Source organism: Brachyhypopomus gauderio, chromosome 13 (assembly GCF_052324685.1).
Source record: "Brachyhypopomus gauderio isolate BG-103 chromosome 13, BGAUD_0.2, whole genome shotgun sequence".
Taxonomy (NCBI): domain Eukaryota; kingdom Metazoa; phylum Chordata; class Actinopteri; order Gymnotiformes; family Hypopomidae; genus Brachyhypopomus; species Brachyhypopomus gauderio.
This window is the reverse complement of record NC_135223.1, coordinates 18,566,103-18,588,485: the sequence shown is the minus strand read 5'-3', so window position 1 is coordinate 18,588,485 and position 22,383 is coordinate 18,566,103. Positions and strand designations below refer to the sequence as shown.

The following is a 22,383-nucleotide window of genomic DNA, read 5'->3' as shown; positions in this document are numbered from 1 at the left end:
TCTGAAAGGAAAGGCATCTTCATGCACTGTGTGCTTGGCAAGCTGCATGTTAAGAGTGCAGAAGAGATTAGATCAGTCCCTGTTAATTCAGCAGTCTAACTTAAACAGGCGTTCCAGCCTGTGTGTGTAGAAGACTTAGAGTAACCACTTGGAATAACCACTATTTATTGCTCAAATACTTCTAAGACACGTTAAAAATTGTGGCCGTCTCTAATGTTTGGCCTTGCCTAGAATGTAAAGGAACACAAGAGATAATACATGGAAATGCATTTTAATCAATCATGTAGAATGGCTATTTGTAACATTCATTTACATTTAGTGTACAGTGCAATGGCCATACCATATTATACACAGTACTGGACTAAATTAAGAAGGCTCGTAAACCACTGGAAGCGGCTTTGGAATAATACAACATCTCTAACAGTTCATTATTTTCAAGTCTCTAATCATGGAGGTCCTCAGAGTCCCTGAGAGACAGGGCTTGATTGAGGCATCTAGCACTTCAGCTAGCAGTCATTTTTCGCATGCAGAGAGATCTAATCCAAACCAAAATGGAAATGTGAAATTACTGCTTTAGTGCTCCTCCTCACAGACTAGAGATGCTTGCCACAGGTTCCAGCTCAGAGCTCCCCAGGTCTGGCGCTGAAGGCCTGCTGTATGGTACAGGGAAGTGTTCTCTGCCCATTCATTCTACATCTAACTCCTGAAACCATATCAGGACCATACCAGATGGAGCATTTCAGCATAGTGATGTCACCTTCTAGATTTACATTATGACCAGGGTTGGACTCTCAGAGTAAGTTTGGACTCTCAGAGTACGTTTATGGACGTCTGCCTTAAGGACCAAGATAATTAACATATGGAATCTGAAACTAATCTGATCGTAGATTGTTTACAAACACATACCACCTCACTTCCACTCTCGCATTACATGCACAACAAAAACAGCGTATCTGTTAATTTTGTGATTGTTTCATGTGGTAAGGTTACTGGCCAACTGATATCTTCAAGCCTGTTCTCATACTGGTCACTGTGTCAGTAGAGATGGTATCATGAAACCTCATAGGTTGTAAACAGTGGTTATTTGATTAAAACGATGTGGATAAACCCATAGTTGGTCATGAGAGTTTTAAAAGATCAAAGACACTTTGAATCTCTGTTCAGTTGTCTTTAAGAAGTCAATCATCAGCGTCATCACATGAAACATTAATGCTCTTATCAAGGAACCGTAACCCTACAGAGTCACAGTACAGTGCTTGACAACACATGCATGCATTCATTTCAACTAGAGGGTTGCGTTTATAGTACTGTTGTCTAAGGTGACTCCAACTGTTTATAAAAGATTGCCTTGTCCTCATTAAGACACAGTACTAAGTTAACTTGCTAATAATGTTCATGTGTACTAGTATGAGATGTGGTAGCAAACACTGATTGTCCACTTTAGACAGGAGCTATGTATTCTTGATCATAGGAGACACATAGAAAACTAAGAGCAAATACACCGTAGAAAATGCCATCATGAACCCAAGCTGTTCTGTTTACCTATGCCCATGCCCAAATCTTCATGAACACAGGGTTATGCCATGTGACTGTACCTTGAACACCAGCCTCTCCCTTGAGATTAAATGATGAACACTGGGTACCCCCATTGAAATTGTCCCATGAACACTGGGTACCCCCATTGGAATTGTACCATAAACACTATGTCCCCTATTAAAATGGTACCATGAACATTGGGTACCCCCATTGAAATGGTACCATGAACACTGGGTACCCCCATTGGAATTGTACCATGAACACTGGGTCCCCTATTGAAATGATGCCATGAACACTGGGTACCCCCATTGATATTGTACCATGAACACTGGGTACCCCATTGATATTGTACCATGAACACTGGGTACCCCCATTGATATTGTACCATGAACACTGGGTACCCCCATTGATATTGTACTATGAACACTGGGTACCCCCATTGCACAGAGATTCCACACAGATTTCAGCCCACGTTGCCTCCAAAAAGAAAGCAAGCTGCAGAGTTTGAACCATTCAAGTTTGAACATTTTCAAAGCAGCAGAATCGTTCCTGTCTCAGAAATTGACATTCATCCTGTATTTTAAGCAATAAAGTAAAACAATAACATTCAGGTACGATAAGTCATTTCTGTAATAGAGCTCTTTATGGGCTGCTGGTAAATAAGGGGAGTCTGATTTATAATGGTGAATCAATTCTAATAATTTGGCTTTTCATAGTGCTCATATTCCATAGCTCAGGTCCTTTGCAAAAAAGGGAGAGATCACTGAACCATCCACCCAATACCCCCAAACATTATATCCAAAGAGGCAGATGGAGCTATGAGATAGTAATAGACCCATGATGAGGTAAGGAAAATTAAACAATGACCACATATTCACGAGTAGAGTTGGACTCAATGTCTGACAGCATGTATTTATGCCGGGTGTTTTTTAATCTCTAAGCACCTGTAAAGCTGCAGCATTTGCTGTGCTTAATCCATCTCAGAGGGGTTCTGCAGATTAAGCACCATGCAACTAAGTTTCCTTCCTAATGACAATCTCACCATTAAAGTCCAGCTGTTTATGTATGAAGTCCTCCGCATGCATAATATTAGTTCTGTGACAGTAATGACAGCCTTTCTATAGGCCATTGATTCCTCTGACCTGGTTAGAGTTTTGAATAGTGTGTTACAATTATAAAGCTGGGGAAAGCTGATTTTAGATCAGGCAGACAGAAGGCAGTTTATTGTGGCCATTCAGACATTACTCAATTAAGAAAGAGGACAGCAAATTGGTTTACAATGCATATGTATCCAATAATGGAAAGTATCTGGATATCCTGGTACCCACTTCAGGCTGTTATGTCAAATGCATGTATGCGGAGTTGCAACATCACATTCAATGTTGGAAATTAAGACATTACAATATTATTCAGTAGCAGCAGCAGAGTATTACTTAAATGGGTACTCACAATCATGATCCATCCAGCAGTAAAATAATGGTCCACCCACAAAGATGAGGACATCCGGATACATTCAGAATGAAAAGGAGAAAAAATTAATTGCAATAAATAAATAAATAACATATTTCTCATAATAATCCTTTCAAAAGCTTTAAATGTTTAGAAAATTCTTAAAAAGCAAATTTACATTAGCAATATAGTTAACACATAGCTATAGGCATGGTGTAAGCACTCCAAGCTGAAAATGAAGCTAAGGGCTTCAATGAATGGACCAGTCCTGTAAAACGTACTGCAAATATTTAAATACTTACGTGAACAAAGCCCCAAGTTATTCTTCCTATCAAAAATCTCGCAAAAATGATACCTACTGAAAAGTGGACGCTAATAATTTTCAAACTAGAAGTCGGACCTGGTTGACAGCGAGACATTTTTACTTTAGGTGAATCTGGGACTTCATATAGCTGCTGCTCGACGAAGACACGAAACTACTGCTGGATGGACGGAGATACGGACCAAATGTAAAGCACACAACCCTATAGAAACATTAAATACCACTAAGTGCTCCCAGTTTATTAATATCCCAGTGCGTTTTTTAATCAAAGCAATCTGGGAGAAAAGAGTTCGTTCTGTAGACTGTACACTTTTAAAAATATATATTTTAAAAAACGACATTTAACGACATCAAGAATTGTATGATATTATATTGTATACTTGATAATTCGTGGATACAGACATTTTTTTGAAGCTATTTGGTTTTCAGAGCTCAGTATAACTGTCACCGTTATTGCTACAGATACCTACACGCTGCAATAACCGAGTGAATATCCAGGACCTGTAAATAATGCGGCGGAGTTATTTAGCCTTCTAGTATGCAACAAAATAAAATACTTAACGGCATCAACAAATAAGGCAGTTAATACAAGCACGCCACAAAAACTGCAGCAAAGTAATCTAATCAGACCGAAGACTAAATGAGCTGCATTACCCAGTAAGAGCAGCACCAGATGTTATACCCCATTAAACCGTGTTCTGGACGGGCAGCATTCACACAGATTCATAATTAATTCATGACAAAACATTGCGGTCCACATATAAACACAAAGACTTAGTTACTATACCTTTCGAAAATTCCGATTTGCTGTTCCAAAAAGCAGCTAATAGCGATGTTAGTCTATCCAACACCTCAAAGCCTGTACTTTTCCACGGAACATCAAACCCAAAACAGTGCTAATGTCATACTATGCTGTAAACAGCCGAACCTGGACTCCAAACGTCTCTGCCCAAGCATTGGATCAGGACATGTACCGGGCTCATCGTTTGTGGAACCACACCCACTCATAATAATATGCCATTCCACAGTAGTGTCATTTATAGTGAATTAGCGTAATGCATATTGGAGCTTTGGCCATTCATTGCGTGTAGGTTTGTACACATAGTCATCACATATGAATTAAAAGGGAGATGTTTGATGGACGTTAGCTGTGACAATATTGAACACCTATAAGATACTACTACTGCGGTGACGTCACTAGATAACCTTGCATTGAAGCATTCTGTGACTGGACTGTGTAGCCTGGTACTAATATTTTATTTATATAGTTTTTAGACATTAGCTCTGTTTTAGACTGATTGGCACACTGTTGGCACACTAAGAATAAAAATAAAATAAATCACAAAAATCAACCTGAAATCACCAAAAATGTCAAGTATGTCTGAGCCTAGCTGTCGGTTTGGCAAAACATTTCTACAGGCAAATTAACAGCAGTATAACACCAGGCCAGTACTGCAGTCTTTTGAAGCTTCTGTGCAAGTGCTGTCCGACTATAAATAATTCAAGATAAATCAGTCACCTGGAATAAAATACTTGCCTTCTCATTGCTTTCTAAAGCTAAAACCTAAAGGCTGTTTTAAGGGTTGTTGAAGGGTTTGATGGTGTCAGAAACCTGCAGAACGCCATCATGTTCTTCTGCCTTTTATACATAATTATACAGTATAATAAGTTCATATTCAAAATGATTACTGGGACTAGCTGAAACATTGTGCATCATCGACACATTAAATATTATTAGTGACACACATCGGTATTTAAAATGAAAACATTTGACTTCTGGTTGTAATTTTTCAAGTCTGAAAAATAAAAAGCAAACAGCAAAACAACAAAAAACAGAATTATGGTCTCTTGTTTGGAGAGAAGTCCATAAGTCACCTTAGTCTGATATTTCTGTTGCTAATCCACAGGTAACCATACAGCACAAGTATGTTTTCATCCAGCTCAAGGGTTGCAAGGCAGGCTCTGAAAGAGAAGCAACCCATTCTTACGTGATCAATAGGATCACCACGGGGAGCAGGCGGATAAGAGCATATCAGCTGGCCTATTTTTGGACCTCACTAGATACAACCAGAAGCTATTTCATTGAGAATATTGGCCCCACTACAGTCTACCTCCATTTCAGGATTCTCATGAATCGCATCTGGGCTGCAGCAATGCAGCAGAGTTGTCCAACTTCATCAAAGTGTGATGTGAGAGCCATTAAAATGCAAAACCCACCCAAATGCATGAAGAGAGATACTTACCTTCAGCCTCCCCCGAGCATTGCAGCTCCGCCTGAGTACTAAGATTGCATCTGCTTCCCCCCCTAATGCACAGTGCGTTGTTATTACTGTGGCTGCCTGCAGTTGTTTCTAAAAATGTGTCAGTGAACAACTTCCTCAAAGCCACTGAAAGCACCAAGAACCAAGAACGGATTAGCCTGTAAACATCTGATCATACAGCAGGTGTGTCATAGCACTGCATCACTATGGACTCATCAGTTTGGGTAATATTATAGCAAACATGCAGTAATGGCACTTAGTGGACAACGGTTGGAGAAAATATGAAGTGTATAGTGTATTAATGTCTTGGTTAAAGCCGAGGTTTTTAGCTCAGATGGATAACGCATGCATATATCAGACCAGCATGAACGAGGTTTGTACTGTCAGACTGCAATGAAGGCTGACCGAGAGGCAGGAAGATCTCAGCCTTTTTCAGAATTAAGGCCTTCAGAACCAATATTCTTCTAAGACTTCCAAAAAGAAGACAAAATTACTGAAGACCATGTTACAACTTTTTGGTTGTTTGTGTTAATAATGACAAAAAAGAGTGATAATATGTGTGAGTGAGGAATTTAAATGCAAGACCAAGGTAGACAGTTAGTATTTACATTCTCAGGCCTTTGTGGGTTTTTTTAATTTTTATTTTTAGATGCTGGATGTACAAGATAAACTTATCCATTGATGAGCATGAACCACATATATGTGAATATATTGAATAACATCAAAAAGTGCATTGAAAATGTTCTCATTCTAACCAGGTCTTCAGATCAAGTATTTTAATTTTACACAGATATACATGAGAAGAGATAAAAGTACACAGAGCACCAAGCAGAGGATCAATAGTTCTTTTCAAATGTCAAGTGTGTATGCAGACTCATATAGAAATTCAATGAACTAGCTGTAGAAGCACTCTTCCAGTTTGGGACATTGACAGCCTTGTATTTCTTAGGCATGTATTTCTTAAAGGTGTTTATGCAGAACTAACAGTGCTTGAGTTTGGAGAGTTCTGAGCATTTTATAGTTTTTTTTGGCAGGCAAATAATACTTTTTTATGCATTTAAATAATTTCTATCTTGCTTCTGAGCTCTAATCTGACCTTTATTTGGTCTTTTCTGAGTTTACTGACGGCAGTGTTCCAGAGCAGTAGATTATAGAAAACAAGCATGGAGCATTTGCTTTAGATACAAGCAGCTTTCTTACAACGAACATAAGCGGCTGCATGTATTATGTATAACGTATTACGAGCTCGCCACCTAGTGGCCAAAGCTGCAACAAGCATACACTCGCGAACAGTAAATCAAAGCTGTGTTGGTGAGGTTCCCTTTTCAGGTGAGGTTACTGCAAGTCTGGTTTGCTCTTAAGTGTCCTGTGTACAGTTAAACAGAACGCAACTATGCCTCTATCCGGATTGTTTTAAGACTTTAGTAAAAATTATTTTGTGGTTCAAGTGATATTAGTGAATGAATGAATGAATGAATGAATGAATGAACTATGAACTATGAAACTTGAATCTGTGTAAATTTGATTATAAATCAATATTTATTATAAATATGTGTTAATATATTTATAACTGAAATGCTAAGGATTTAAGATTTTAACGTAGTAATCAGAACTTGTACTTCTTTAAGTACAATTTTACTGCTGAAATAACAGCAGTAAAATATTTTCATACTTATATACTCAGAAATGAATGACTTGTCCGACTTGTCCTCATTCAGAAAAAAAAGAAAAAAGAGTCAGGCACGTATCTGACGTATCTGCGGTAGAAATTGTCCATAGAACCAGAGTCTTGACCAAATAATAAAAGGTCAGTTAGCATCAACACCCAAATCATAAAACCATGACATCAGAAGCATGTGTGTCCTTATAATAACATTATTCCTAAACTTTCTAATATAATCTAAACTTTAAACAATGATGAATGCCATAACCTATTAATAACCTTTAGTAAGGCTCATTTAAAAGTTTTAGAAATGCAAAAAATGATACACTATTGAATCAAGCTCTTCACATTTTCAGTGAATCTTTGTTGTTGGGATACAATCTGTGGTAAAGGTATCCCAACCCAGTCACTACTAAGAATGCTTTTTTGTTTCATCCCACACAAATCTCTAGAATTCATTATCTGCTATAATTTTATATGTTATAATTATATCTGGCTTAGCCAGTGGATCTGGCTATTTATGGAGTGAAATGAGGAAGCTTCATATAGCCCATGGGAAAATGTACCACTAGATGGCACTGTGAGATGAGAACTTTGGCCTTGAAGTATACAATATTTATAACAGGCAGCAGTTAATAAAGACAGAGGCAATTTTTGTCCCCAGAGAAATTACTTTCCTTTCCATGCCCAACATATCTGATTCATACAGTATCTGTATGCATGTTGTTTGTTTGTACAATCATGGTGATATTTACAATTTCCTGTATCTGCAAAAGCTGGACAAATCTCCTAGTTACATTAGCAGAGCAGATAGTGGAGTCCTTTGTCTCACGGGTTTGCACATGGCCTCATGAACGCTTCAGTTCTTCATCGTTTTTGTTCTTCTCTTGTTACCATGTGCAACGATTGGTGGAAACGAAACACAGCTGGCATTACTTAAACATCTGTTCTACTTTTCAGTACAGATCTTGAAGCACCTTTTAATGCTTTGAACCAGAAGAATTCAGATGTGACATTTACGTCTATTGGACTCACGGATATTTTTTTGGCTTTTTAAATATATAAGAGTATTTCTATTACAGTGTTGGGATCAAAAATACTTGCAAATGTGCGTAAGCTTTCACTGCATGTAGAGACTCAAAACACCTCATAGGCAAAATATGTGAGGTCTGTAGAAGTCAGCATAATGGACGTAGCAGACATATTCATAATGCCTGAGCATTTGGATATGATGTTCCAGTCCATATTGAGACAACATGACCAGATATTCTCATTCAGTCTTGTTGCATTTGCAGAGACATGGTTAACAGAGAAATGTGTCCGCTTTCATATTTCTCAAACAGACGCCTGATGCCTGAACAATGGTGAATCAGCATGACACAGCTGGAGTGAGATGAAGAGACGTGTCTTGAGTTGACGTCGGTTTGCAGTGCGTTTTTCTTCAGAAGCTCTTGAAACATGACATCACCCCTTTGCTCCCTGGAGAACATCTTTATCTTAACCAAAGGGAAGCTAATCTATCAGTAGAGAACACTGTTGCAGAGTATATATAGTAACATTATCACCATGGTTGCTCAGTTAATGTTTTGGCAAGAAATTATTTTAGATATTAGATGTTTCACATTAGAACAGTCAGTGACTTACATGTTATTTATCTTTACTTTAACTGAGAACAAGAACTTGACCCTCCAAGAAAATAAATGATCCTCCCGTTATTTGAATCAGAAGGGTGATATTTTATATTCAGAGCACGATTAATCTCACTGTAATGATGACATCTAGGAAACTAGCCGTTAATTACTGTAGCCCTGAACCACCAAACCAGCCAAAGGAAACCTGACTATGGAGTGAAATTATGGCAATAATAGGAACACAAGTCACAAATGACAGTAGTGTTGTTACAAGCAAAGCAACAGAAAACAGTGTTATTTAAGAGAGAGAGAGAGAGAGAGAGAGAGAGAGAGAGAGAGAGAGAGAGAGAGAGAGAGAGAGAGAGAGAGAGAGAGAGAGAGAGAGAGAGAGAGAGAGAGAGAGAGAGAGAGAGAGAGACAGAGAGACAGACAGACAGACAGACAGGAGCTTTGTGGCAGGTCCCATAAAGACCTGTCTGGCAATCTGGCCAAAGGTCATCATGACAAAGGTCATCTACATGACAAAGGTGATCCAGACAAACTCCCTCTGCAGAGAAGCTGACTGTAGCTCCACTACTACATAAACCACCTGCTGGAGCCGAAAACGACAGAGATGGACCGAAAGAGCTGAACAGTCAAGCGTTGTGTTAGTCTGAAGAGGGAAAAGTAATCTGATGGAGTTTTAAAGGTTGACAACTAATGAGAAAGGTTTGGACAGTTCAAGGATACCATAGCTGTCAGATGTCTGCTACTCCCATAGAGGGATCTCTCTCCTGGTCCTTACAGACGGCTGATGTAGGGTTATTTTCCAAGTTTTATTTTTCTGAAATTAAATGATGCTAAACCTTCTTATTGTGTAGGACTGCGTATTGCTCAACATTCAAACACTATGAACTGTAGGGATGAAAAGACAACACACACATCAGTTCTAGAATTCTAGTTTATATTTCAGAAATGATTGTACTCTATGATGATCATCATGGTTTGGTGTGTGACACAAGGAACACGGGGGTAAGCATGTACTTCAAGATAGCATGATTCAGCACTACCCACATTTAATCAGGTACATAAAAAACACACTCACACAGGACTCTGTATCCAGAAACACATCATGGTATTTTGAATGGAGGAGCTCATGGAATCTGATGATACTGAACAGAGCAGGCCATTGTGCTAGAGGATGTATTTAGTTCAGGCAAAAGCCATTACAGCCATTTCTAAACAAGCAAGACATCTAAAGAAACCAGAAACATACAAGTTTAATAAAAAACATTACAGAATTTTTCAGGTCAAAATGCAAACATAATGCTTTGTCCACAGGCAGTCCACATTTCAAATAAGATATTGCTATGTATCAAGTCAAACTTTTTAAAAAAATCAATAATCTGGTTAATTAAAAAAAAGTCCAATGACACTACAGTAAAAAAGACATGCCGCTCAGAGAGCGATTCTCCATTAATTAACTAAACAACACACGTTTGGAACAGCCACTTTGCATTCCTACTGGAAAGACTGACCTCTGACCCCAGCAGAGACACACCTGTGCTATCACACTCTGAGATGTTTTGTTGCCCTTCATTTTTGCTTTGCTCCTTCAGTAAACAGCAATTATAAGAGTCTTTGGACCTGACATGCCAGTATAATTTTAACAAGTTGTGTTACTGCAAACCTCATCTTGAAAGGCATCAAACAATGAATTCCTACAGTATGGATTATGTTCTGATTTTTACCTAGAGACCACCCTAGTGGATGTATAAACGTTCATTTTCTCTAAGGGCTAAAGTATCCATTGCTGTAATAATTCACATATAGTATCCCTATTAAATCCACTATTTAAATTCACTGCCCCAATCCACCAGTTCAATTAAATTTCTACACTCTCTGTTTCAATGTCCTCCAAAGTAGTGTCTGACCGGGAGATCATGATGAGTTTGTCTTTGTTTGAGTACCGCCTGACGACACCACTGTCGGGTTCACTGGAGGCACCCTCCTCTTCAACGGGGAGAGATTCTGAAACTTCACCTTTGGACAAAGGATCTGCAGAGCTAAACAGCGAGGACTCGAAGGACTCTCCTCCGAGGCCCTCCAGTTTGATGTAGCCCCCACTACTCAGGCCCTCCATTCGAGGGCAACTGAGGCGCCTGGGTCGCTCCATGTGCCGGCGTGAAGGGGTGGACGGGCAGATGCCCAGGCCGATGGACCTGGAGTAGTCCGATAGGGCACTCAGGGACAGGTGAGACCCTCTGATCTTGGGGCCAGGTGAGGCAGGAAGCAGTTGCACTTGCGAGCCCTGTTGGGAGACGTGTGGCATTCCCTGCAGACTGCCGCTGCTCTTGTAAACCTCCACTGAGTCCTGGGAGAGGATGGAGTGAGTTTGAGCCATTTCCACACTGGCTTTGGTGATGCTCCCGGATGCTGCCAGAGACTCAAGGCAATGGCGAATAGCATCTGCATCCAAATGCTCGTTGCTTACCTCCCCAGTCCTGTCTGAGCCCCTCCTCTTTTCTACAGACCTGTGGTTGAGCTTCATCATTGGTAGCGTGAACGCACTGCCTGAGGACGTCATGAAGGTTCTGCTCTCCCAGTGCTTGGGCACTGTTGATGATTTGGTGGCTCTGTCTTGCTCCCTGCAGATGCTATACACAGTATCTGTGAATGAATGCCTGTCCTGTGGAAAGTCCTGTGCCTTCCCATTGGATGACCGTCTGGACGGCGGCAGGCTGCCCTGGTGCTGTTTAAAAGAGCCTGAAGATGGCCAGGACTCTTTTGCTAGCACAGCAGCACTGTAAATAGATCCTGGTTTACCCTCCAGCCCCTTTGATTGTACATAGTTTACAAACCCATTGTGCGAAGCGTTGTCCTTAGTTCGCAAACTGTGGATGTCAATGACTGTGGAGTAAATGTCTCTGAGGTTGATGATTTTTGTCTTTTTGTCCCTGTTTTCATGCAACACTGCATTGGCACAAATGAACAGGAAGATCCCGATGCCCATTATCAATGGCCCAAAGACTTTTAGCTTATCTGAATATAAGTGTCTATTCAAAAACTCAGCAAAAGCCCCTAGCTTCGGTAAATTCTCAGCTGTGCCATTGGAGTGATTGGAGATGAGCGTGTGTCCATTTAGCTGATGAATGAGCTTGCCATTAGTGGTCCAGTTCATTGACTTGGGCACTCTTACATCTTCAGGTCTCTGTGGTTTGTGTAAGCTGTTAGGGGTGAGTAGTGGGTACAGGCTGTCCTTAGGCCAGTAGCCCAGCACTGCCAAGGCGATGCCCACAAGCAGCACAAGGATGCCAAGCGCAGCGACCAGACCGGAGATGGAGAAGAGCTTCAGTTTGCCCTTCACCACCACCACCTCACTTTTCCTCTTCTTCTTGGCTTTCCTCTTACGCTTGTTCTCCGCACGGTTTTTGGCACGGAGGGAGTCTTGGCGTCTGGCTGAGATCCGCAGAAGACCCCCAGTGGCAATCATAATGAGGCCAGAGCTTGTGAATAATTAATCATCCTGAATTTGACATAAAGAGAGAGAAGCAGTTAGAATGATAGTGCCATTAAGCTGAATCCCTAATGTGAGCAGATTAAAGTATACTAAAGCATCTGCAGTATTACAGTAATTTACATGATCTGATGTATTTCAAATACTTTGGGTATTCTGCACCCCCACCTCAGCCCCATCCCACCACACCCCAAAAAAAAGCAAATAAAGGGAAAAAAAGTGAATGTTTAAAAAGGTCAAGTTAGCCAAGCAAATTTGAACTCAAATCAATGGAATATTTGTTCTCCTGGCTCTTGTTCATCTGACATGATAACTGAACTGAGGAAACGTGGGGTCCAGGAGGCACTGCGCATTTTGAGTACAGCATTGTGACATGGCATCTTGTGCAGGCCCGGAGAGCACGCGTGATTATCAGCCATGCGTGGGAGTCCAGGAGAACTCATACTACGCCACGCAGACAGATGTGACTGCACAGATGATATAACCCACAGCCACAAATACCCAAGCAAAAAGAGAATTGGGAGATTTCAGGACTCTTTCAACAAAAACACGACTCTTTTCAGGTGTAACCTGCTTTGGAATTCTTCATCTACTAGCAGATCAGGAAACCCTGCAGAGTTCTGGGAATTAATGCTTAATAATCTGACATTATCAGTTGTGGGGTAAAGAATAAAACACACCAAGGTATAAAGAGAAGCAGAGAGGCTTGGAGGTACAGACAGGCTTTGTTTGCAGAAAGGATGGTACATCTAATAGAGAATGTATTTCAGACATGCTCACATGCAGGACAAGAGCAATGGCAACAATGCCTTTATAGTCATGGATGCTGGTGTCTCTGTGGAAGACAGTAGAGTAAAAAAATGGTTTTGTACACTCTTTACAGAAACAGCTTGATGCATCATGCTTATGTGTGGATTTTACTCACTAATAATGAATATAATTAATATGCAAAGGCAGACCAAGGTTCTGAAGAATGCATTTAAAAGACTACAACTGACATACTTCAAACCTCCTGTAAGGAATAATCAGCTCAATTGGATCAGAGTTAAGCAACAGAATACATTTAATAGGGTTGATTTCATGGTGTTGATCTTGAGACCTCTCTCAAGATCATGGTCATAAACATAGCCTTGGTATCATTCTCATTACTTAGAGCTTTAGTCTGGGTGTTGATTTATGGTCTTGGAAAATACTCCATTCTTTTTCTGCAAGACTTGATGAACACTTTCTTCCACCACTAGTCTGCACTGTAGAGCACAACATTCGAAACCATTACTAAGATCTGTCTTAAAATGTATTTATAGATTTTTGCACATCAAAAACTAGTATAAAGTAAAAAGAATGCTTGGCTGCTTGAGACAGCATGAATTTGATATATACAATTTCCAAAATATCAATACAATATCAATCCAAATGCTATACAATTCTTAATTGTAGCTGTTTCTTTATGATCAGCACATGATATTGAATCAGTTATGGCCCTCTAAAGGCATTTTAGGGTTTACCTTGAAGAAAGCTTTCTCTTGGAAAGAATGTTCCATCTGTTTGCAACAATGTCAAATGAACCTAGTGGTGCATTTGAAGATAGAATTGTTCTCCTAACAGTTGAAAAAATGCCAAAAAAAGCCACAAAGAATTTTCACTATGTGCATATTTCACATACAACAACACAGAAATTGGAAGCAGATGGTTTAAAATGTACTTTTATATGTTTGAAAGTTGGGCTTTGATGTGGGACTCGGGGTCTTTTTTTCAACCCTGTAATCAACCACAGCAACGTTACTACAAGAACAGAGTTGCTGTCCAACTGCCGAAACATGAATCTGAAGGCCAGTGGGAACCTCTTCCTCCATATTGTGGACCTGAACACCTGTGCTGAGGGTAGCCTGCAACATCATTTTTTGAAAACACAGATGAACAACAACAAAATTAAATGAAAAATGTGTTATTTATGCAGCCTAACCTCTAATCTCTGTAGTTCAAAAATTTGTTTATAGGGTCCAGTTCCAGAGTTACTTTTGAAAAAAACAGCAAAAGAGGTGACACTTTATATTGAATGGTCCTTTTTAGATTAAATAAACAGATTCTCAGTAACATCAGTGATGTAGCAGCAGTGAAACATCTGAAAACATTCAGTAAATTAATCAAGAAACGTTTAACGAACAGTGTAAGTAAGATTTGTTTAAACTTTGTTTCAATTTATTTGAAACATCCATGTTCATATCTGTAGATATTAACCTGTGAAGTCACTGAACATGTAACTAGCATAATACCTTCCTTTCCATCTTATCATACAACAAGTTGCTTTATACTACTCAAAAAAAGTAATTTGGCTTTCAGGTGAAATTTCAGGATGAACCTAAAATGTACTCTAACCTTTGCAGGTGAACTTAATGTGACTTTGAATGTCAATATTTGAATGTTCAATATTTCAGTACTTTTTGTACAACTTGCTGTTCTATAACAAGGAGTTTAACGTCAAAATCCACAAAAGGTGTTTGATACATGAATTGACCAATAATGTGACCACTGAGCTTATAGTGTTACAGAGTGTCATCAGCAGGTTGCAACAGAGATACAGAGAGACTGGAAGAGTCACAGAAAGGCATACAAGTGGACGTCCTTTGGCTACATCCTACACTGATGACCACTTCACTGTGAACAGAACTGGATGATGAATGCCACACAACTCCAGGCACATTTAAGAGAGGCGAGAGGCACCCAAGTGTCATGTCAGATCATTCCAAACCATTTACATCATAGTGGTCCGCGTGCTGGATGACCTGCAAGGGTACCTGACCACACCACCAGGTACAAGTGGCATCATCTTGCAATGGCCAGGAAGCATTTACGCTGGACTAGGGCCCAGTGGGCCTCAGTGCTGTTCACTGATGATAGTTGATTCACACTGAGCAGAAATGATGGTCGCCAGCGATGTTGGAGATGCCAAGGAGAACGTTATGCATCAGCCACTGTTGTTACCAGATGAGCCTTTGGTGATGGTGTTACAGAGTAGGCAGGTATTTCTAGTCAATGAAGAACTGCCCTACACATTGTGAATGGTACAGTGACAACCAATAATACTTGAATAACATCATTAATCATCATGTGCATCTACATGAACAACACAGGCCTAATTTCATCTTCGTGGACAACAATGCTCCAGCTCATCAAGGTTGCACCATTAGGGAATGGCTGCTGGACACTTGGGTACCTCAGATTGAAATATTAATTCAATGTATGCTTTTCTTTCTTGTAAATGTTTCACAAGAATGTGAATAATGCTGGAGGGCAGTGTATGAGTTGTCTGTGGAGAATACAGTCCCAAAACCTTTCTCCACGGGTCTGGTGAAGGTTGTCCATGAACTCATACGCATGAACTCTTAAGGCCTCTGATCACTGGGGAATAATCCTCCCACAGTGCAGCTGTGATTCACTCAAGCCATCTCAGTGTCTTAAATAAGATAAGAAATATACACAAGCCAAGTTTGATTAAAGAAACACAAAAATGTTTGATATAGTTAATCTCAGACATTTTGGTAGACTGACTGTCATTTTGAAAGGATTTTGGGTATTGAGAGTTAATCTTAACAAATAAACATTGGCTTCAAAACTCCAAGATGTGGAGGAGACATAAATGAGATTTTTTAAATGGCTTCTGGCCAATAAACAGATGGCAAGCAGAACACCTGGTGCTCCAGCTAATGATAACAGACAGGTTGGGTCCCACTTTGGCTCACAGGAGCAGTTGCATCTTGCTCTCTCTAATTTCCTAAACAAGTTTAAAACAACAGGGTTTTAAAGTGATGCACTGATTCCATTAAGTCATTATATATCAATTACTAAAAGTTTGAGTACCAAACGTGAGGAAGGAAATTTGGAATCGTCTCAGATGTATATTTCACAGTAGAGATAAATGATTTTTATAGATTTACACAGGCTAAAAAATCTGACTGGCAAAACATTTTAAATTCTGGAAAACACAGTACACATGTATAAAGAAGATGCTGTAAAATGTTATAAACTTTCTGTATTCTTTAGCACTGACTGTGCTGTGATAATTTATTACAACAATTAAATCTTTATTTTGTCTTTAAGTACGGAGTTCTGGAGATAAAATGCATACTAGCATTTCCACAACCAGGGTCCATCAATCCTGAAGCAGCAGGGAAACCCACACAGACACTCCTGGGTTCGCTCCCTATTGGGGGTACACTGGCCATTTTTCTTAATTTGAGGTGATGAATGCACTGCCACAGTGCAGTGTTCATTAAACTACTTCCCCTCACTTTGGTGGAAAACAAAAGGTGCTTCGTATGAGGTGCTTCCACTGCAGGACAGCATGCTATATCCTTCGGCTTCTGTTCATAACCCTAAATATGGGCATCTAACAGCTGAGAAACCTATGGTCCATAATGTTTACTATGTTGCACTGCAGTTTTGGAGAGCGAGAGCGCGAGAGAGAGTGAGTGAGAGAGAGAGAGAGAGAGAGAGAGAGAGAGAGAGAGAGAGAGAGAGAGAGAGAAAGAGAGAGAGAGAGAGAGATTTTGACAACAGCATATAACCATAACCACCTGAGGTTGATCTCTTGAGCAGTACTGATGGATGGCTTTGTGCTGGAAGGATTACTGGAATAAAACAGCTTTATTTCTCACAGATTATCACTCTTGTACTTACTTGACAATGCAGCAAAAAAGAAGAAGAGAGGAATCTTTTGTCTGCTTTGAATTTGATGTTGGGTATGAAAAATATTAGTAATAGACATTTATAAAAGTTTTCCTCTGGGGTTTTACATTGAATAAAGCATTGATCACAATTTCTATTGAGTCATCAAAAAACTCTCTCAGTATTGTTTCAGCAAATATAACAATTTCAAATTTTAGTTTTGCTCAATCCAAAATCTTACAGCCTAAATTTTACTGCATTGGTACTGAAACCACCATTCCAGCTCAATCCACTCTCATCCACAAACATGTCAGTCTGCTGTCAGTAAATATATCCGATACTGCAGACTAGTGAAAGACTAGTGCTGAGGGCTGTGGTTCAAAGGATTGTCTGGATTCTCCACACATCAAAGCAAACAGCAGAGAACCATAGTAAACAAGGAAACGAGGCGAGTGATCAAGAAAGAAAAGATAACACAAAAGCTGACATTCACACATGCTGTCAATGATGCATTTATAGGTCAGTGGATGGATGACCTATACGTAGTATGAATGCATATCTGAAATTAAGCATGAGCTGGCAAGACAGCAACGTGGTCAGTCACATGATCTGTTAATCTGAACCAACGAGATGAAATGAAACATTAAACTCTTAGATTGCTGTAGAAATTGTGGTCCACCAAACCCAGCAATGCACAGCTAAGGCATTTCCAAGTGGCTCATTAAAGGTAGTGGAAGCAAATGTGAGAGAGGCTTTAATATTTTAATTTTAATATTACTCACAAAGCCTACTGTGTACCCAGCAAACAGCATTTAATACCAGTGCTATGCATATAAAACTTAAACCTTTCCAACAAAACATACTTTTCTGTCTTTTTAATGATGCTTAATCTTTTTAATAACACCTAAATTTAAAACTAGTCATGCATCAGCATCAGATAACCCCAGAATTTGGAAAGACTTTTTTCCCCATGCCACCAAAATCTTTTTCATTGTCAGAAAAGAGAAAACACTCCACTAGACAGTTAATTTAATCTATGAGCACTCCAATGACAAGGCAGGTGTACATGACCTTGTGGTGAACCTATTGAGCTTATATGGAGCTTAATGAGCAGTGAAATGTGCCCAAGTAAAGTACACGGTCATTAAACTAACAATTATCTTCATAGTAATAGTTCTAAACACGGAATCCCCACACTCAGCACCCATGAGGGGACGGCTAGCTAACATCCAGTGACTCACTCAGCTGCTGACATTCATAGTGATATGACACAGACATAGTAATACCCAAAGTAATTAGCTATAAACAAGGGTAGAGACCTTGATCTAACAATATAGTGTTGCAGTGTGAACATTTCTTTTGATATGCAATTAGTTGGGATGAATAAATTAAACTATAATCTGATGAGGTAGTAAAGCAGCAATTTATTTCTACTGAACAATTTGTTTCTTATCTTCATACTGTATAAACATTTTTACAACATTTCAGACTCAGTCTGAAACCTGAAGGTATATGGTAGAAGTGTGTAAACTTGCTTCACACTTTAAGGCCAAATAATTACTGTAAATGTCACATTATTTGAGATTTCATTTCAAATGGCATCATTTCTCAGAATTTGGATTGCTGGAAGGTTATGGGCAGGATGTAAAGTCCAACTCAAATTCACTGTGCCCTAGCTTAAGACCAACACCAGAGCTTAGTTTAAAATGTGTCCACATAAGACAGGAAACTCTTAAAATAAACTGAAACCACACTACCAAAATAAAACCATATATCTGTACTGCCATAGCAGAAGCATGTCTAGAAGCTACTACTCATTCAGGTCGTTTTTTTTCACACTATTGGCCAGGCAGAGAGCAACTGAAAACTAAAGAACAGTCAAACAATGAAGTAGAACTGACTGACTAAACCACTGATATATTACAATGAAAATGTATATTGAGAGAAAACAGAAAAGAATGACCAATGAATTCAGAAGAATAACAAGAAATCATTCATTATATAAACATCTGCTAATAGTTTAGTGATAAAAATTTCCTTTTTGATATAACTCCAAGGGAATAACTCTGTACGACTATAGTTCATACCCAACATCAAATTCAAAGCAGACAAAAGATTCCTCTCTTCTTTTTTGCTGCATTGTCAAGTACAAGAGTGATAATCTGTGAGGAATAAAGCTGTTTTATTCCAGTAAACCTTCCAGCACAAAGCCATCCATCAGTACTGCTCAATATATCAACCTCAGGTTATGGTTATGTTTATATGCTGTTGCCAGGAAGACCCACACCCCTGAAGACCCCCACCTCTTTCTTCTGACCATTCTTGAATTTCTTTGCGTTCTTTGGACCTATAAATCTGAGGCATGGATTCAACAGAAGACTCATGCTAGCCTATTGCTTTTGCTCAGAATCCAGTGAGTGTTTGGGCTAAATCGTATGGTGATTGCCCTGCATGAGGACTTTCATATTGCAGTGGAACAGATACCCAGCCAGTCTTAAACCAACTTTTTTGGAATTGTTTTTCTAGAAACAGAAGAGTCTGGTTCCTTTGATTGTATGTAGACCTTTTAAATTTGTATATGCTATAGTTTAAAATTGAGGGATTTGAGAACTTTTCATCCACTATAGTGGTGGCTGCACGAGTCGACACATATTTAACGACACAAGTCTTGCGTGTGGTTACATTGCTCCTGCAGAAGGCAAGATCGCTGAAACGTGACAAACGTGAGGAAGAAGATAACATGCTCATATCTTAACACGCACACATATGAAACATAAATCAACAAACAAGCTCGTATGTTTTACAAGACAAAGTCACTTGCACTCAGTAACACGAAAGTAGTCTCCTGCATCATACGACTGTAGTGCCACTACATCACACCAGTGTATGCTCTTCACTGGCATAACTACTACAACAACACACACCAGTGTGTGTGGACAGAGTTGCCACTCCTGCCATGTAGCCAACGAATAGAAAAATACAATATGCCCACAAAACCTTTTAAATAGCCGGCGCGCTATTCTTAGCATACACATTCCACAATACAACCAGTTTGTAGGTTATATTATAAATCATACTCTATGTTTGATAGAGTATTTGTGTCCGACGACAATGTTGACTCATACATTGTGAGGACCAACACATACTCCATCAGTGCTCAGTGTTACGGTGTTCGCACGCGCACACCGCTCCTCGCGCGCATCCTATATCATCATTTGATTGTCTGGACCGGCCCGTCCACAAGAACAAGACGGAGAAAAGACACAGAAAACAACGCTTTGTGTTTCTAACTTAAAGAAGCGCAAAGTAACAAATGTAAAAATGTCCATATTTATATGTAAATATGTAAAGATAGACAGTAATAACAGCTGCGTCGTGACATACGGTAGCCACCACAATTATTTAAAAATTCATAAAAGCACAAGAAAAATCTGTGAAAGAATAGATCCGTAACCCACACACCCACAGAACGCTCACCCTGTGCTTAAAACGCACATTCTGTCAATATGGTAAAGGTCATTTGTATGTATGTATATAAAGTAACGTTACATACCATGTGGAAAAATATAAAGCAATTATATATTCAGACGACGATCAAAAAGTTTCTCTCCTTTGAAGCGTTCATTTTGCGCAATGAAAAGAGCTCCGCGTATGTCATGTAATCCCGCACGGAGGGGAGGTTCGGGCTTCTACCTCGCCGGACCCACTCTCCTCCTACAATGTGGCGCTGGCAGCGGCTCCATCGCTCCTTGCCTCTAAAACAAGCAGGTTTCTTTTTTATTTGGAGCGCCAGCCTCTCGTTGTTCTCCAGAGAGCGTCTGTCAGGAAGCTGTGTGCCCGGTTTGTAATGGAGAGTTTTGTGGCTGGCAGGCACACGGGTGATGGGGGTGCTGATGCTGTTTCGCTGGTGTTGTTGCTATGATACCACAGGAGTCTGAATGTGCTGAAATTGCTGCAGGATCTGAATAATTGTCTTTTGACTGTACTACTCATCCAGTGTCCAAACGCTTGATGTCCTCTCTCAGGAGCCCCACGGGGACAAAGAATGGAGTAAATGCTTTTGTCATTCATCGTTACAGACGGATATGGAAAACACAAGCTAAAAGAAAGTCTGTCAGATACCGACCTAAGCATATTCATCTTAATACCGAAATACAGTTGCTCTGAATTTATTGCGGGGAATGAGAGAATGACTTGATGTGTTTTCACGTTGCCTCGGCAGTGTTGTGTGTATGCCAGCATTGTAGGAACTCCAAGTTCTACCAGTCCAAAATCAATTTTAAAGGGGGTTCATATGCCAATATAGCCAATACAACCAAGATACAATGAAAAATAAAATAAAATCAAAGATGAGGGGGTAGTGTTTTATGCCACACCGTTTTCCCCATTTGCTGTGTAATCTCTCCCATCTTAAACCCAGAGCGCAGCCCCAAATCTGAAGTGCCTTCTGACTCTGCAGGTGTGGCCTGTTCATTCTGAAGCTCCATCATTCTGATGCTCAGCTGGTTGTGCAGGGGACTCAGCTGTGCTTATTTTGTTAAATATTAAATGATGCAGGCAAGGCAGCTCTACACATCACTGCTCAAGTAAATACATTTCACTGTTAATCGTGTGAGCAATCTGTACTACACCTGAGATGATGGCTGTTTTAATCATTGAAAGGATCTAGTGATAAGGTGAGAGGTCAGACGAGTTTGATAGTCAATGCACTGAACATTTAAGGAATAGAAAACTATCGTACATTTGAAGAGAATATTACACTGGAACATTTTGTTAACATCTGTGACTGTGAACAAGATTTACAAGCTTACAAGATGCCCGAGCTGTTTTCAGACAGCATGCTGGTCAACTGGCAGTGCAAAAGTGCTGCATCTGGTTGGTCAGTCACAGCAGGCAGTTTATACAGTGAAACTGCCAAAATGCTGGAACTAGTATGAACTGAACAGCTGATCCCAATGTGTCACATTTACTAGTATTTTTATAGGACACTATTGAACATGTTTTGTGCCAATCAAAAATATTTCTGTATGGAAATACATTACATTTATGTTAATAGATAACATTCAAAATAATACATAAAAAAATGATCAATAAATATTATGTTGATTGCAGTTTTCCACTCAGAAACAAACCATGTGATACTAGTCAGTATTAAAATTGTCACGTCTATATAAATTTTTAAATCAGGGCTTACGAATACAGAATTCTACAAAATTGGAAATTTAGCCAATTGTAAGCCTAAAATAAGATTGTATTTAATATCTAAATGTTCAATGAATACTTACATTCTTGACTTTTAACACTGCATTCAGTGAATTTCCATTAGCAACTAAGCAATGCATGAAGATGAAGTGACCTAA

At 39.5% G+C, this 22,383-nt stretch overlaps 1 protein-coding gene across 1 annotated transcript; it reads right to left on the bottom strand.

The window, feature by feature from the left end:
• Nucleotides 1-9,809: 9,809 nt before the first annotated feature.
• On the bottom strand, nt 9,810-20,946 carry tmem200ca (transmembrane protein 200C, genome duplicate a). The gene is made up of 2 exons (XM_076971681.1): nt 20,577-20,946; nt 9,810-12,367 (listed from the first exon to the last, which is right to left on the bottom strand). The coding sequence occupies exon 2, from the start codon at nt 12,332-12,334 to the stop codon at nt 10,727-10,729; it is 1,608 nt and encodes a 535-aa protein (XP_076827796.1). The 5' UTR covers nt 12,335-12,367; nt 20,577-20,946; the 3' UTR covers nt 9,810-10,726.
• Nucleotides 20,947-22,383: the final 1,437 nt, after the last annotated feature.

Excerpts from the sequence above, each read along its gene's own strand:
- tmem200ca (XM_076971681.1), bottom strand. The coding sequence starts at position 12,334 with ATGATTGCCACTGGGGGTCTTCTGCGGATCTCAGCCAGACGCCAAGAC.